This window comes from Rhinatrema bivittatum, chromosome 3 (genome assembly GCF_901001135.1).
Source record: "Rhinatrema bivittatum chromosome 3, aRhiBiv1.1, whole genome shotgun sequence".
Taxonomy (NCBI): Eukaryota; Metazoa; Chordata; class Amphibia; order Gymnophiona; family Rhinatrematidae; genus Rhinatrema; species Rhinatrema bivittatum.
In genome coordinates this window covers 103128584-103147389 of record NC_042617.1, presented here as the reverse complement: position 1 = coordinate 103147389, position 18806 = coordinate 103128584, and the positions used below count along the sequence as shown (strand labels likewise).

Sequence of the window (18806 nt, the reverse complement as noted above, 5' to 3'; positions counted from 1 at the left end):
TAAAGTTATCCAGATAACTTTATCCGGGTATATTCAGCAGAACACTTATCCAGGTGAGCTCCACTGAATATTCAGCTAAAGTTATCCTGGCAACTTTAGCCAGAAAGCTTTTCTGTTTACTGGCTTTCTCAATATGGATTTCACCGGGGTTTAGTAGAAGTGAGTAGGTACAATTTTAACAGTTTTGCTGATCACAAAGATTCACGAACTTGCTGCGAGCTCAAAAATAAATGTTCACTTTCCTATTCAGTACTGAATTTACATATTTGCATGAATTATAGTATTTAGGAAAGACTAGACCAGTGATGGCAAACTCCAGTCCTCGAGCGCCACAAACAGGCCAGGTTTTCAGGGTATTTACAATGAATATGCATGAGAAAGATTTGCATGCACTGCCTCCATTGTATGCAAATCTATCTCATGCATATTCATTGTGGATATCCTGAAAAGCTGGCCTGTTTGTGGCACTCGAGGACTGGAATTCGCCATCACTGATCTAGACAGTAGTACAGAGACGTCAGAAGTCAAAAGGAGCACGTCTGCTTGCCCTACTCTCCTCTCCGCCCCCCACCCCCATGATCAAACGTGCTCATTACGTGTCAAGAAATGGAAGTAAATAGACAGAAGCTAATGTAATTTAGCAAGGAAATGGTCACTGGAGGGTTTAGCAAGGACAATTTTAGAGGAGTAAGAGCAGAAATCAGTTTGTAAGATAATCAAGTAGAAAGTAAGCAGGGAGGAATGTGATGATTTATGGCTGTAGACAGACACCGGATAAGCTTGGATGTAAAAAGGAGAGAAGTGTGGGCAGTGGCTGGAGGGGGGAGGAAGGAGCAGTGATAATTTTTTAAAGTATAATACAAGCATGCTTGAAATTTGAGGGGAAGGTGCCAGGCAATGATGATACAATAAAGAGATTGGCACCAGATTAGACAGGAGATAGGAAGATGAGTAAGGAGGGTAGTGTGAAGAGTGCATATTGTTGTGAAGAATCTTCGGCTTTACAACAAGGAGAAAAGGCATTGTGTATAAAAATGGAGGAAGGTGGGATGGAGGGGAGATGAGTAGTGAGCCAACCAGAGTTCGTGTAAGTTTCAATATTGCCTAACCTCAGGAACGCCAACTTTCCAACTTAATGTTCACCCCAGGGAAAAGACAAGTTTTCAGGTTTGTCCTGAATACAAGGTAGTTCTGTTGCCTAATCTTCGCTGGAAACTTATTCAACACATTGGGAGCAGAGACAGTGTTATTGTTTGTAAGGTTTTGGATGGACCCTTGGACACTGTGGCTGCTGACCACGCCCAGGGGGGGGGGGGGGAAGTCCCGTGAGGAGCCACAGGCCAGGCTCAGCTTTAGGACACACAACACAGATAGATCTTTTATTAACAGTATTGAGGAGCCACCAGAAGTGGCAGTAGTGACCAGAGATGAAGCCCGGCTGGGCGTGTAGTCCTTCAGGGCTTGGGAACAGTGATCCCACAATGGCTGTGCTGTAGTGAAGAGAAACTGAGACAGTGAGTACAATGAAGTATATGCAGGGTTCTGGAATAGAGCCTCGTTGGTTGAGTATTCACACAGCGGTTCCTCTTGGTAGGAATCACAGGAGCTGGAGTAGAGAGAGGCCCTCGAGGAGTGAGTACCTGGTTCCAGGGAACAGCTCTGAAAGAGAAGTAGATAGTAACCCACTGATGGTGTAGGCAGCGGTATCTTCCAGGCAGAAGTGAAGTCCAGGCAGCGAGTGCGGGAACATGGGCCCTCGAGGAGCGAGTACCGGTTTCAGACAGTGACCTGAAAGAGAAGAGAGAGGCCCCCAAGGAGCGGGTACCCAAATAGAGTAAGTCCAATAATGGAGAGGCAGAGTAGCTAGGTACAGAGATGAATCCCATCCGTAAGGAGTTCACCAGTATGAATACCTGAACCTTGCTAACTCGATTAGCTAGCAGTAGCCTTTTGTATCTGGGATGCGTGACTTCATCACAGGGGGACGCCCCTGAGGTTCGCGCCAAAGAAAGTATTTGAAGCAGGGCCGCGCGGCACGCGCGCCCTAAGGCAGCTGGACAGCATGGCGGGAGGCAGCGCCCAAGCCGGACCGAGGATGCCAGAGAGGATGGCAGGCAAACGCCACGGCAGCCAAACGTTCGTCAACCGTGGGAGGAATCGCCCTAGAGGAAAGGAGGGTGGAGTGGAGACGTCGGGCAGCGACAGTCATAACAGACAGAGAATCCCCTGGCCCTAACCTGCTTATTCCACATCCCTTTAAAGAAGGAACCTTGAGTAGTGCTTCCTATTTGATCTTAAATTTCATTGGGGTAATACCACTCAAGTTAATCCAGTAAATAAAGAGGGCCATTTCTTCTCATCACTCTGAACACCAGAAACAATACCTTAACTTAAGCATGTGCTACCACTGGAAGTCAATGCAATACACTGAGGGTCCACTTCGATGATGTCTGTCTGGGACATTCCAGGACCACTAAAGCCCCTGTATTTTGAGCCACTTGTAGCCTGCATGTAAGCTACTGTGAAAGGCCCATACACAGGACATTACAGTAATTCACTTGAGAAACACTAGCAAATGGACCACTACCTTACACAAATTCTGATCCAAATATGGACAGATCTTCCTCACCCTCTGCAACTTTAAAAAAAGGTAACCTGAATAGTCCTGGACATGTTTCCTGACTGAATTTGTATTAAAATTTATACTCAGATCAAATATCATCTCAGAAGATTTTACATTATCTGTTTCTACCTTCAATTATGAAGGCACCACTGCTCTCCCCAAACCTATCCTAATCTATGGACCTCAGTCTTTGCAGAATTCAAAATTAACTTGCAGTCTGATTTACTAAAGCTTTTCTCCCATTCAGTCTATGGGGAAAATGCTTAGTAAATGAAGCCCTTTACTTTGTTATAGCCAATCTATAACCACCACTAACTTACTATTAAATTCCTGAAGCACTCCAGTCACATCCTTCCCCAATGACACATCATTTGCATAAAGATAACACCACATTCCAACAGAAGAGAACAGTAATTCTAGTGGCTGCATAAATATGTTAAACAGCAGAGGGAAGAGACGGGACTCTTGAGGAACCTGACACGTGTTCATCGGGACAGAAGATAAAACCCCCTTGACATACAACTGAGTGGATCTTTCCTTCAAAAAGGAGGCTATTCTAGCCCGAAAACCAATTGATTTACAACTTTGTGGCAGAATAGAAAACACCACAATCAAAAGCACAAGAAAGGTCCAGGAAAGTTCCCCCCCATCCACTCTGCATATGTCGCCATCACTCAGACACCAAAATGATCTCAGTGCTATGACCTGCGGGTGATATCTCCAAATGAGTTAATTTAGTGCATTCCCTGACAGACGTGAGCAACTCTCATAATCCAGGGTATGTTGAGTACAATGTTGATCTCTCAGATTTATTGCCAATGCCCTTCTTAATACTTGCATTGTGTTACAGAGCTTCCTTCTGGAGTTCATAGGGTGTTATATGCACAGGCAATACGTCTAGATGTGCCTGGATGTTATTTTTAATCAGGCCAATGACGCCTGATACAACTGAAACTTTCTGTATCTTTCAGCCACATTTTCTTGGTCTCTGACTGCATCATTTGATACTTGAGAATCTTCTCTTTCTCCATATGATCCTCAGAATAGTAGCTTGGTATTACCATTTCTATCAGCAATGCTGTTCTTGTGCTTTTCTTCTTTACCACAATATCTGGTTTTCTTGCATCAAGCTTTTATCTGCTGGAATAGAAATGTTCCAGGTGATCACAACTTCTTCATTCTCTACAGTTTCCTCAGGGTTGTGATCCCAGTGCTTTTATGGTACAGTGATGTTAAAATGTTTACAATTTCTACTGGATAAGCTGTGCTACCTTATTATTGTTTTCTGTTTAAAGGCCTTGTGAAGGAGTGCATATGAGAGAGTCCCAGAATACCTTAAGGGACCGGCTCCAGGTACCTGGCCTGGTCCACCTTAATGCAATTCTCAAAATGGAATCTTGGTCCCAAAGCATTTCTCTAAGCAATTCCCAGAAGGGATTCTTAATTCAAGAACATTTATTTCAGCAGGGGGATAAGAAGGCAGGCCTAGGAGAGAACAGAGAGACCCTAGGTAGGAGAATGAAGCCAAGTATATGCCAAAACTGCTTATGTTTAATTGCTATAGCTTTATTTTCAAGACTGCTGAGGTAAGCAGTTCTTTTTCTGCTTCTTTTGTGAAAATAATACAAGTTTTTGTTAAGAAATAGCTGGAGACCAGACTCCTCTGTCCTCTGGCACATTCCTCAAGCCACAGGCTGCTCCCATGGTTTTATAAATGGTGTCAGAGGTGGGATTCCTGCTTAAACTGCCTGCACAGAATAAGGACCCATGCCTAAACAAAACCTCTCACTATTTTATTCCATTTTTATTTATCCGAAAACTTTTTTAATTTTGTTAAAATTTCTTTGCTGGTTTTCTATTTCCTTATATTGAATACTGTATATGAATCCTTCAATGTTGTGTTCCGCGGTCGTGGGGCGCCACGACCACGGCCCCCTACCTTATCTGTGGTGTTCCTTCGCCGCGGGAGCCCCGGGGGAGGGCTCCAATTCAGGCCGTCGCTCCCGCGCGGCCTCCCGAGCTGCTCGCTGCAGGGGGAGTCATCCTGCTCCCCCCTTGCGGCGTCCAGTGGTGTCTCTCCTCCGCGGGACAAAATCCAAGATGGCCACCGCCATCTTTAGGCACGAGGCTCAGCTGTTCCCTATGAGCTAGAGCAGAGGAAGTATAAAAGGAGACTTCCTCTGCTCATTCCTCAACTTGGCAACGTCTTCGATCGCTGTCTAGTCTGTTTGCTTCAGTGAGTTCCTTGAGCTTGGCTTCTGGTTCCTGCTTCATCTTGGCTTACGGTGATTCTCTGGTTCCTGACTTCGGATTGGCAAGTGGTGATTCTCTGGCATTCGACTTCGGACAGGCAAGCGACGACCCTCTGGTACCCGACCTAGGACTCCTTCAAGACTACCGTCTCCAAGGGCCCACCTAAGTCCCAGCAGCCCGGGTCCCTACAGGCTCCTCCCGGGGGGACCGCGGGCTTCCAGGGTGAAGCTCCAGTCAGCCCTTGCACTGTCACCTGACCTCTCAAAGGTCCACCTAAGTCACAGCGGTCTGAGTCCCTACGGGCTCCACAGACTTCCAGGGGTGAAGACGCAGCTCCTCTTCCCGGCTCTTCATCCGCCTCCACAGTCGCAGCAGTCTCTAGTGCCCAGGGCCAGCCGGTCCCGCCTCCTGCTCTGCCTTGCCACCCGACGAGAGAACCTACGGATAATCTGGACGGTATACCATCCTCCCGTCGGCCAAGGGTTCACAAGCCTGAGCATAACATTCAATTTACAACAGCTTTAAAGATAAACCAGACTCAGAATTACGATCCTTATGTATAACACATACTTTCATCTTGTTCATAGCAACATATTCGCCCGTTAGAAAAATAAAGATTATTTTGTACTTATGTCATATGGAGATTTTCATGAGAATCTTTTGTTCCTTTTGTTTGCAAAATGTCGACGATTAAAAAAAAAACAAAAAACCAGTTCAGCTGGTACTAATGACGGCTGCCAGTAACATGCCGACGTTGACAACGTTTCACCAATGCTGCGTCAGGGAGATGTAATTATTATATCTCTTGTGAACCTCTCTTCTAATGATTCCATTTTACAGAACCTGCATATATCTGTTCTTCCATTTTCTTCATCTTGTCTGTAATCCACTATCCTGTGCTGCAATTATTAGCATCTCATTTTCAGGTATAAGCTCACCTCTCTTTAGTCATATATAAGTCAGGTTTGATCCACATGGGGTTTCTGAAGCAACTCTGTATTTCCTTCTCTATTTATTCTTTTGTCAATTTGTTTTCCTGGTCGGATTCTTTAAAGAGATTTTTGCAAATTCCACTGCTTCTTTCCCCTTATGTGCTGGTAGATTCTCACTCATTCCTTCCACATGCTAAAACAATCATCCAAGCATAAGTATGAAGACCGATTTTGACCATTTACTTTCATACCTCAGCAATTTGAATATTTGAATCTGTTGATGCTGTTGCTAGGTATGCTTGAAGGCTTAGATTTATACATATAGAATTGATGTTCTATTTGTATCAGGTCCATACCACCTTCAGCTCTTGGAATGTACAATCTTGGCATACACGGATTCTTACAGATTATTTGAGAGACATGGAGAAGTTTTCTTATTTGTGAATCCGACTGCTTAAGATCTTTATCTGGCCAGTCTACAATTCCAAAACAACAGAAGAGTGCAGGAACTGCAAGTTGATTAATAGCTTGCATTTTATTTCGTGTTGTTAAAGCACCGTATGTTCCTTCCTTTTTAAGTTTTTTTTATGCTACATTCCTCAATTAGAGAGACACTTGCAGTTTTGCTTAATTTTTCCTTATAGAATGTTGCCTTAGCACATCTATCCAGGCTGAGTATAATCCTGATGTCATCCAAGAAACTCTTCACTACTCTGAGCAGTTTGGCTAAATGATAAGCACAGGTGCTGTAAATCTTAAGTCATCCATAAACAGTAGGTATGATATCTGTGGATCGCTGGTGTCTCCGGAATTAAGGTGAAATCCATAGCCCAAAAAGAATTAATAAGAATCCTCAATGGATTTAGTGCCAGGTAAAGCAAGAGCTGTAAAAGGGAATCTCCCTGAGATATTCCTTGCTGGATTTTGATATTAGGAATAATACATTATACTTGTTCATAATTCAGCTGCCGTGCTTTCTGCCACATTTTCATGACAAACTTGATATACTCAAACAATCCAGGATTCACTCTGTACATTCTAAGGCAATTTATTATCCAAAAGTGTGAGATACAATCAAAAGCTTTTTTATAATCTATCCATGCTATACTGGAATTTCGACGTCTTATAACTGGTCACGATGACTTTATTCAGCGTCAACTGGTCCTTGGTTCCACAGGCTCCTCTTTTGTTGCCTGTTTATTGCCATGATTTTATTCAAATATGTGTGATCACATATTCTATCTACATTTATTACAATGAACAGCTTGTAAATTATAGGTAGGCACGTCATTGGTCGATAATTTTTGGGATGTTGCTTAGATCTTCCTTGGGAAGAAGAAGTGTTCTTCCTGTTAATTAACCATTGTGGTGTTAATTCTGGTTGTCTAATCAGCTTATTCTTGCAATTTACTATATGTAACTGCTTGAGCCAAAAACTGAGCACACCATCAGGGCCAGGGTTGTTCCAATTTGGGGAACCTTTTTTTTTTTTTTTTTTTTTTATAACCTGGCTTCCAGCTCTCTCATTGTTACTTCAGGCCATTCCATAGTTTTGATGTCTGACCTTTCCATACTATCCTGTAAGCTGCATAGACATTTGTTTCTCTTTTATACTCTACAGAATTCTCATTTAAATATCTCCAGAGCTCTTCTGTTTGTTATTGACCTGTTGCAAGGAGTTAGCAATCTGTAGTTATTTAGGAGAGTTGTGGGTGGATCCTTGGACCGGTGGCAGATGACCACGCCCCCCGGGGGGGGGGGGGGAGAGATCCCGAGAGGGACCACGGTCAGGCTCAGAGTATGGAGACAGACACACACTAGTTCTTTTATTAGACAGTATACTGAACCACCAGATGTGGCAGTAGTGAGCTGGAATGCCCGGCTGGGCTGCAGTCCCTCAGATACTGGAACAGCGATCCCTGGAGGCTGAGCTGTAGAGAAACTGAAATAAGGTGAGTAGGCAGGGTATGCAGAGTTCATGTACTGAACCAGATGGTAACACTCACACAATGTCTCATAGAAGCCCAGGAGCTGGAAAGTATAGGCCCTCGAGAAGTGAGTACCTGGTTCCAGGGAAAGCTCTGAGAGAGCGATGGTAACTCACTGAAATAGTTGGCAGTAATGACTTCCAGGCAGAAGAGAGTATTGAGTAAGTCTGGGAAAGAGGGCCCTCGAGGAGCGAGTATCGGTTCCAGCTGTCACCTGAAAAACAAAGAAGAGAGCGAGGCCCCCGAGGAGCAGGTACCCCTAATAAGTCCAAGGAGGCAGAGTAGCTTAGGAGTCGAAGCGAGTCCATAATCATTCCTTGCTAACTCGATCTGTTAGCAAATTCCAAGACCTTATATATCCGTCGCGGGTGACGTCATCTTCGGGGGACGCCCCCGAGGTTCGTGCCATCGCCGGTACTTTAGTCGGGGCCGCGTCGCGCACACGCCCCTAGGCCTCCAGGAAACATGGTGGTTTGCAGCGTCTAGCCGATCCGGGGACGCCGGAGGGCCTCAGCAGAAGGATGCCGTGGCAGCCAATCTTCCGGCGGACGAAGAGGGAGGCACCAAAGAGGTAAGGGGGGCGGAGAGAGGGCATCGGGAACCGACGGACACAACACTGTTTCAGCTTTAGTTTGTGGTGTTCTAACTGCACTTATGGTCGTCCCCAGTTCCCTATAGAATTGCTTTGGATTCTGTCTCAATATTTTATTTTGATGTTTCCCCTTTCTATGTTCTTCATATCTCCACAGCTTTTGTGCTTCTGCTGCTATTTTCAGTTTATTATTGTATAAAAAGATAAGATCTTCTTCTGTTAGTGCAGCATATTTCAGCTTGAGATTTTGAAATTTTGAATTTTTCTCAGTTTTTATATCCCCTACCCTTTGAGGTACTGGTCAACCAGTAACATCTCTCCTCTATACATTTTTTCCAAGCAGAGGGATATTATTTTTCTTCTTTGCTTCTGACTTTGTGTCTTTATTGGTAGGACTCTCTTTACAATGATTTTTCCTGTATAATATTGTATTCAATTTATTGCTATGACCTGCCTTAACTGCCCCCTTGCCCCGAAATTCATCCACTCTCATTTTCTTCCAAGTAAGAAGTAAGTTGTCCAGTTATCGCTTTTTCTAGAAATGCCAACAACTGGTTGATAACTGCTATACTGTGAAGCATCCAATGTAGATTTCTTCAGGATTGGAGTCACCACTGAACTACCTAATTTAGGAGGGAAATACCCTCCATTAATGATCCATTAATAATCTTCATCCCCTATCTGCACTAAAGTCTCCAGTGGATCATTGAAAGCAATCACATTTATATTTCCTCTAGTTTTTCATCTTTTCACTTCCCTCCCTCCAGCTCTGTGGCCACTCTCAGGTACCCTCTGCGAGCCTATAGATTTTAAACCACATTTATTCCTCACTGTTCCAGATCCCAAAACTAGATCTAATGAATACCCACCCACTTGTCTAGGGCCAAAAATGATATTAAATAAATCAGTGTCTGCCAAAAAAGTTAAAATGATCTGTGCTATCACATAATCCTTATCTATGTGTACATTAACATCCCCTGTCACAATCAAATTAGGCAATTTTAGTGAAGCAACCATATTAGGGGGCAACACACTGCCAATACCTGAACTGCTTCTGCCAACCCACACCGTACAAACAGCTCCTCATACTCCATAGGCAAATTTATATCAAATTTAGATACACAACAATCTGTTTAAAAAATTACAGCAACTCCTCCCATCCCTTTTCCTGACCTGAGAATGAAAAACAAACAATGTTATAACCTAAAGGAGAAAGCTGTGATAAAGCCACTCCCTCTCTCTGGTAGCCAGGTCTCCATGTTGATTACTAAATCTGGCTTTTGATCTTCAATCAGGTCAAAGATAATGGAACATTTATTAACTGAATGAGCATTTGTTAACATGCACTTTACCTAATTAACACCCAGATGGCAATGAGCATGAGACCTTGCCACCTGTACAAGCACTTATTCTCGCCTATTGTACCTGACCCCTATCCCTTCTTCGAGTATAATACCCTCTGCCCATATTATATGGAATAGAAGAGCCGGGGGAAGATGGCAACTTTCTCACACAATACATCTTCACAATCAGCTCAAGCCACTATCTGCTCACCAAAGACATCCCCTTTGGGGCTTGCCAACGGGCATGCTAAGGAGCACTTGCCTTTGGTTCATGCTTAGATGGCTCGGGCCCTTTGTATGAGGGTGGCAGATGATGTCTGGTGGGCGTGACACACTATGCATAGGCAAGGGAAGCGGAAACCGAGCTGCTGAATCCAAGTTCTCCTCCCGGGCAGAACAAGTCCTGCTCAATGCCAGGGACAGGTTTAGAGACAATAATATGTAAAGCAACTGATATCATTGAATTTTTAGGCTATACTCTTCAATCTCCTCTTTCTGTAGATTTCTGTAATTCACAGCATGGATTGCTCAACAATACAGAAGCAAATGTTACTGTCCACTCTACCTACCCATTTCCTGCCTGGTGCTGCACACACCCATCCCATAGTTCTTCAACACCTCCATCACCGTCTTCAGCGAGCCAGGACTATTTTCTGCAAAGCCCAGGTAATTGTAAGAGCCCATATTGATTACATCTTTGATAGCCTGACCTGTGTACCTTTAAGAAAAGCCAAAATTAAGAGACATTAGTTTACCCCTTTGAATGTTATAAATTATTCAGTAAAAATTCTGTCATTTTCCTGTATTTATTTTCTCAACTCTACCCATTTATTTACTTTTCTCTTCAGCAATGCCTTCTCTTTGTAGGATGCATTGCAATCTTAATCCTATACACACACACACACCCCTTGGGAAAGGAATTGGGGCCAGGCCCAGTGACTCATTGAAAGTGCTGTGTACAGACCCAGCTCACGTCCTCTGCTTGGCCAGATGTGGGATACTGCCTGGGCACACATCCCCTGGGGGAGAGGGAGCCTCAGACATCACTGATGTTCCCTCTAATTTTTTCCAAGGCATGTGCATGGCTGTTGCAAGGGAGGAGAGAAGGAGGCCCAATCTTGTGCCGTTTCTACCCAAGCTCTGTCACCGTCTGCTACTGCCAGCAGGGACCTAAGCTCGTTTCTCCCTCATTCTCTCCATCTTCTTCTTCTCAGCTTTCATCCCTCTGTTGCCATCTCCTCTTCTCCTTCTAACTTTTCTCACATCTTTCAGCTCTCTCCCCTACCCCTCCATTGCATTTTCCTCTCTTACTTTTTCACTCCTTTTCTTTTTCTTCCATCCTTCCACCTTCTTATTCTTCTACATCATACCCCTGTAACCCATTTCCCAGGGTTTTGCTGTCTTCCCCAGGGCCTTAAAAATATTTCTCTCTCAGGGCTATCTTCACAGGCATATTTTCTCCTAACTGCAGATCCTAAGCAGTGGATTCTTTTCTATGGGGTCGAAGGCTGACCTTCTTGGCTCAGACACTAGTGTGACAGTTCCTTCCCTGTGTGTGATGATGATTCTTTATCCCTTTATGTGATGAAGTGATGCAAGGACAGATAGAACACAGTCTGGTGTTCAAAATAATAGTACTGATTTTTAACTTAAATAAATGTCCAATCAATTCATACTGTCCTTTATACAGTCTGCACTTTCACTGGGGAAATCACACTTGGAACCCTGTATCTTCTTTCTCTGTGTAGTTGTCCTTTATTGCAAACTCTAGGATTTCAACTTGTCACTTCTGTACAGAGGGTGTAAGTTGCCCCAATCTTGCACAGAATTCCTATGTGTGAAGGGAACCCCAAGGAAAAATCCCACCTTAGGTCCAAATGTCCAGATCTTTCTTCTTCCCAACCTGTGTCCTGTCCCAAGGGTGGAGATCCAGTTGTGGCTCTCCAAGATCTTTTCCTTCTTCTCTCCCAACCTCCTGATGTGATCTCTCCAGGGGAAAGCTCTGATGATTGAGAACAGGAATCACGCTCCTGCATCCCTGGCTACAATGTGAGGAGAGGTGGGAAAAACCTCATCGACCAAAAGGGAAAAACACACTAGCCCAACCCCTCTACCTCTTCTTCTCAAATATGGGAACATGTCCAGATATAAAATCAATTTTGATAAATCAGAGTTGTTTCTGATTGATCCAAATACAGAGGTCCTAGAAAGTCTTTCTGAATTTAAAGTGATGGCAAATGGTTTTAAATACTTGGGGATTTTTGTTTCTAGGAATCATATGTTCAGAATTATGCCCCATTAATAAGCCAGCTGAAACAAAATATGTTAGCACGGGAGTACCTGATGATCTTAAAATTAATCTGTTGCCAGCATATTCCCTGCTAGATTCCAGTCAGTGTGTTTAATGATCTAAATAAATGCATGTCCAAATTTATATGGCAGGGCCGACGGGCCAGAATAAAGTTAAGTCACCTTTGGCTGCCCAAAAATGAGGGTGGTATGGCTCTACCTAATCTTCACATATAATATTGGGCAGCCAGACTTATTTTTTGAAAGCATAGTTAACCTCCTGAGATGAAGCTTGGCTTATGCTGGAGAGGATTCAGGCTGAGGTGGTCAATTTGGTGACACTTACTTTCCTGCCTCGCGATTCCCCTAATAGTAGAAGAGTGTGCAGGAATAGTCCTCTGTTGGCTCACATGATGCAAATTTGGAGGCAGGTGTTAACATTTTTGGGCATGGACACTGAAACTACATCTCCTGTTACTCCTATTTATGAAAACCCAACCGTTTCAGACTGCAAGTTCTCACCAGCATTTAAGGTTTGAAACATAAACATAGAAACATTGAAATGACGGCAGAAAAGGACCAAATGGTCTATCCAGTCTCCCCAGTAAACTTATGATAGTTTGTGCTGTGCCAGGTAGGTTACTCCATGATCTGTTTCTCAGACCATAAAAGTCAAGGCTGTCTGAATCCAATTCCCCGTTACCCCTGTGCTTATCAGTTTCCCACACTAGCCCTTGTTGATTATTGTTGAATCCAATTCCCTATTATGCCTTGTTGTTGAAGCAGAGAGCAATATTTGAGTTGCATCAAAGAATCAATCTTATTGGTTAACAAGTACATTTTAAATGGGTTATATGTATGTAAATTTTGGGATTTACATGTGTGGTCGGGCCTTGTGCACAGCGTGCGCATTTTACAATAGGCCCAGCCGTGCGCCGAAGTGCCGGGCCTCTCCAAAGGGGTGGGTGGGGGTCAGGGTCTGCTTGGGCCGGGACAGCACCATTTTATGCATGTTATAAAATCGACCCCCAAGGGCAGTAACTGTCGCATCAGCAAATTACCCCCATATTTGTTTCCCCAGGCATAAAAGTTGGGGCCCTCAGTTGCTGAATGAATCCAATTCTTCTTTTCCCCCTGCCGTTGAAACAGAGAGCAATGATGGAGTTGCATCAACAGTATCAAGGCTTATTGGTTAAGGGTAATAACTGCCGTACCATCAAATTCCTCCATGCACTCTTTTCTTCATTTCCATCCTTTAGCCTTTAGAGTTCTACAATATTTATCCCATGCCCTTTTGAATTCTTTCACTGTTTTGGTTTTCACCACCTCCTCCAGAAGGGCATTTCAGGTATCCACTACCCTCTCCATGAAGAAATATTTTCTGACGTTGGTTCTGAGGCGTCTTCCCTAGAGTTTCATTTTGTGATCCCCTAGTTCTACTGATTTCTTTCCAACAGAAAAGGTTTGACATTTGCACATCTTTAAAACCTTTTAGGTACCTGAAGGTCTGTGTCATATCACCCCTGCGCCTCCTCTCTTTCAGAGTATACATATTCATATCCTTCAGTCTTCCCTCATAGGTTTTCTGATACTGACCCCACACCATTTTGGTAGCTCTTCTCTCAACGGCCTCCATCCTGTCTCTATCCCTTTTGAGATAAGGGCTCCAGAACTGAACACAATATTCCAGGTGAGGTTTCACCAAGGACCTGTACAAGGGCACTGCCACCTCCATTTTCTTACTGGTTATTCCTATCTCTATGCAGCCCAGTATTCTTCTGACTTTAGCTACTCACACTGCATCGCCATCTTCAGATTGCTAGAAAATATCATCCCAAGATCCCGCTTTTGGTCCATGCACATCAGCCTCCCCACCCCCACACCATCTCATACCACTCTTTTGGATTACTGCATCCCAGATTCATGATTCTATACTTCTTGGCATTGAATCCCAGCTGTCAAATCTTTGACCACTCTTCAAGTCTTCGTAAATCCCTTTTCATTCTCTCTACTCCTTCAGGAGTGTTTACTCTGTTGCAGATCTTGGTATCATCCGCAAATAGACAAACTTTACCTTCTATCCCTTCCGCAATGTCGCTCACAAAGATATTGAACAGAACCCATCCCAATACTGATCCCTGTGGCACTCCACTTAACATGGCTTTCTCTTCAGAGTAGGTTCCATTTTCCATTACACGCTGTGTCCTATCAGTCAACCAGTTTGTAATCCACTCCACCACCTTGGCACTCATTCTGAAGCTTCTCATTCTGTTCACAAGCCTCCAAAAAGATGACATTGAGCACTCTTCCTTGATCCAATTCTCTAGTCACCCAATCAAAAAAAATCAGATTTGTCTGACAGGACCTTTTCTCTGGTGAACCCATGCTGCCTCAGGTCCAGTAACTTACTGGATTGTAGATAGTTCAGTCAGTATCCTTTCTTTTAGCAGCATCTCCATTAATTTTCCCATCACCGAAGTGAGGCTAACCAGCCTGTAGTTTCCAGCCTCCTCTCTGCTACCACTCTTATGAAGCGGGACCACAATCCATCTTTTCCAATCTTGCGGCACCACTCCCGTTTCCAGGGATATATTGAACAAGTCATTTAGCAGACCGCCAGGACATCTGAGTTCTCGTAATATCCTGGGATGTACCTTATCCAGCCCCATGAACTTGTCCACATTCAGTTTTCCTAGCTCTTCCCATACATAAGTTTCTGTAAAAGGAGTTGTATCTAGCCCATTCCCTTCTACGGTCTTGTCAACCAGCAATGGTCCTTCTCCAGGGTCTTCTTTAATGAACACACAAAACTGAAGAATTTGTTTAATATTTCCGCCATTTTCTTGTCTGTTTGGCACATTGCTCCTGGTCATCTTTCAATTTTACTATACCACTTCAGGCTTTCCTTCTTTCTCTTATATATCTGAAAAATGTTTTGCTACCTTTCTTTATCTCTTGGGCAATCCTTTCTGCCACTTGACCTTTTGCTTTTCTGATTTCTTTCTGTGTCTCCCTCATTTTCACCAGGTATTGATCCCTGTATTCCTCTTTTAGGGATCCTTTATACTTCTTGAATGCTGATCTTTTTGCCTTTATTTTCGCAGCCACCTCCTTTGAGAACCAAATTGGTTTCTTTTTCCTTGAACTTTTCTAACATAGATTTGTTGCCTTTGTAATAGCTCCATTTAATTTAGCCCACTGTTGTTCCACCTCACCCATTTTCTCCCAGTCTTCTAGTTCTTCCTTCAGGTACATCCCCCATTTTGTCAAAGTCCTTATATTTGAAATTCAAAACTCAGGTCTGTGTGACTTCTTTGTATCTTATTCACAATATCAAACCAATACATCTGATGATCATTTGTACTCAGGTAGGCTCCTGTTCGGACATTATAGACATTATCCCCATTTGTGAGCACTAGGTCCAGGATTACACTAACCCTCATGGGATGTATTACCATTTATTTGAGCATAACTCTTTGGAGGGCATCCAGTATCAATCTACTTCTCATAGATTCTGCAGAAGGGATACTCCAGTCTACATCTGGCAGATTAAAATCTCCAATGAGCAGCACTTCTCCCTTCTTTCCCATCTTGGAGAGATATGGGGTTGGTTTGTATAGCTCAGTTATGGGATGATGGGGGATTTCTTACCTCTCAGTCTTTATGTGAAGAATTTGCTATTTCCCTAGATTCTCACACTTTTTATTTACAACTGAGGCGTGTTTTGGGGGAATTTGACTTGACCAAACCTTTACGTCAGTTGAATGGTCTGGAGGATTTTGTAAGTTATCCAGATGCTTATGTCAAAGGTATCTCACTGAGGTACCTGGAGATTCTTCAGAGTAAATATAGTAAAGAAACCCCATGATTTATTAATGCATGGAATGAAGACCTGGGTGTTGACTTGGATTTCAGGGCTTGGAAAATTATTTGGACATCTGCCCACCACATTTCTATATGTGCTAGAAGAGTAGAGCTTATGATTAAGTTACTGAATAGAACCTATTGTACTCCTGTATTTTATTCCAAATGTTTCCCAGGTACCAGTGTCCAATGTTGGCCAGACAGGCACATACATTCATTTTGAATGGTTCTGCCCTGAAGTGCGAAGTTTCTGGTCGAAAGTTACACAAGAAATAGCTGATCTTCTTCACCTCCCTATTGATGTCACACAGTGATTGGGATTACTGGGAAGATGGCATTGATCTCTAGTTCCAGTGAAATGTAGGACACTGGTTGGGCAGCTTCTCCTAGCTGCCAGGTTCACTATTGCCACTTTCTAGAAGGTCAGATCTAGCATTATTGGCTCTTGTAGATATGGGATATTGCTGACATAGAGAAATTAAGATAACCTTAAGGGTAAAAGTGCTAAATATAACACTATTTGGGGCTCGTATTTAATTTGAGTACTTCATAATAGTTTAAATGGGATAAAGTTATTTATCTTTTCTCTTCTTTCTTTTCTTTTTGATCACCTTAGTCATCATCTTAACATGTGATCATTCTTGAAGTGTAGCTCACTGCCTTAATTTTAACTAATTCTTTATATAACATTGATGTATGCCTGAAAATTGATAAATAAAGAGTTGCAAAAAAAAAAAAGTCCAAAAATCTCCTCTGAGGTGAATGCTGTCACTGCTGCTTCTCCATGGAAGGGGATGAGATTAATAGGTCTTCAGTCCCCAGCCTCTGCATCTGGGGCTTGTCCTCACCAATGGGTCCAGGGTTTCAACCCAGTCAAAAACTTCTAAATACTCAAAATTCAACAAAGTCTATCTTCCTGAAGTGAAGCAGACCATCTTAGGCAGGGAGTTCACTGATAACGAATTTTCCCTGAAAGAAAACACTAAGTTAGGTTAGTGGGCCTAACTCAGCCAGGGAGAAAAACAAAACTGCTCCTCATGCCTTGATAGCTCAACTTAAAAGACTACATTGACTAAGCCACTAGCCCCCAAATGGACTAAGACGCTACCCTCACATCCAGCCTCAAGTGAAAGTGCTGCACAGGAATGGTTTCTCCCACTAAACTGGAAAATACCTAAGGCAGGGATCTAGGGCCATCTAGTGGAGACCCAGGGGTCTTTACACCTCTTCCCTAAAATGCCTCCATTCCCATTCTTATGCCTTGCTTCCAGCAATGCTCTCTTTCTCAGCATCTTGTCTCTTCCCCTCAGCATCTGATCCCCTGACTTTTAACTTCCTTCCCAAGCATCCACCCCATGCCTCTTCTCCCCATCCCCAGCGTCCATCTCACCTGCCTTCTCTCACCTCCTGCATTCATCTCCCCTACCTTCCGCCCCTTCTCCCTCATCCATCTCCTCTCCCTTCTACCAATATCTTTCCTCTGCCTCCAACAGGTAAACTTAATTGAAGGGCGGGGGCCCATCCTGTGGTTGCCAACCCCTTTGCTTAGTCTGTGCCAGCACACTGGGGGCATGTTTTAAAACGCAAACCAGGGGGCCTGACATGCCATCTACAAGTGGTGAACATGCTCGTGGTGCCAAAATAGAGCACAGTGGTTGCCAGCCACAGGATGGGCTCCCATCGCTCAACCAGTTGAGTCCTGTGTGGCGACAGTGCAGCAATCTGTGCGGCTTAGTGTGCTAGAGGAATGCTGCACTTCCCTACAGGCATGCATTTTAGGGGAAAGCGCGGTCACTGCTTAACAGTGATACCTGCTGGCTAGAACTAGGAGGCATCCATACCAGAACTCCAGGGGTAGCCACAGTCTGGCACAGGAATTTCACTGTAATGGTTGGACTAAGGAAGGCTATAAAATAGGGGGAAAACCCTGGAGTAGTTAACAAGAGCCAATGGATTGTAACACCAGCTGAGGCAGGTTCCGATTTGGCTGGGAGCATAAAAGAATAAGAGCACCCATTGGGCCAAAAATACAATAAAAAAAAACAAAAAAACGACAAGTGAAGCAGGAGGCCAAGGCACCATAAGATTATCATTCACAATAGTTTTTTTCCCCTCACCCATTAGTCCTTCCCATCTTCGTGCTACAACCATGAACTAGACTTGTAAAGAAGCCCTCCTGTGATCCTTTGTTTTTATCCATAAGTAGTGTACCTAGAGCAGTGGTTCTCAACCTTTCTTAGGCCGGGACACACCTGACAGTTGATTCTCACATGCTTGACACACTGAACATGTGACCATCACGGGGCTAAATGTAAACATGTACTCTGCATCCACAGGAATCCCCTCAACCCCCAGCAATGAGTGCAGAGCAGATCTAGGGCATTACCCTGTACAACTCGCCATACAAAAAAGATACTTTGGTTCTGATCACATCCCAGTAAAAGCAAAACAAACTCCTTTTACTATCAGGCAAAATAGCCTTCCTTATGAAAAGACAGTAATTTACCACTAATGCATATCCTATTGAGAAAACACAACAAATAAGATTGATACAAATGCCTACATGCTAGTTAAATACCTCACCTTGGTCACACACCCTTCACCAAGTACAGAAAAACCACAAATTATAAACATGGAGACAGAAACTGGAATGGAAAACCAAAAAAGCCACTCTGCATGCAGTGTGAACCTAGAGAAATGGAAAGAGAAATATAGCACCTAACAGACTCTCAGGATTTGCAATAATGCACACAAACTAACCCGCACAAAGTTACACCTGTATTATGGAACACACTAAAAGAGATGTACCTACAAATGTCGGTAAAAAACCCCCCCTTTAAATAAATAAATAAAGTTACAATCCTATCTAAGAAATACAACTATTAAACCAGGCCCTCAACACTAATACATTTCCAATTGGGA

The 18806-nt window shown here is 43.4% G+C and overlaps 1 protein-coding gene across 1 annotated transcript in view; it reads right to left on the bottom strand.

Moving 5' to 3' along the window:
• LOC115086982 (serine palmitoyltransferase 3-like) overlaps positions 1 to 18806 on the bottom strand; it is a 189075-nt gene that overhangs the window by 91803 nt on the left and 78466 nt on the right. The window contains exon 4 of the mRNA XM_029593552.1: positions 10301 to 10449. Coding sequence (XP_029449412.1) covers positions 10301 to 10449 — 149 coding nt within the window. The remainder of the gene's footprint in view (positions 1 to 10300; positions 10450 to 18806) is intronic.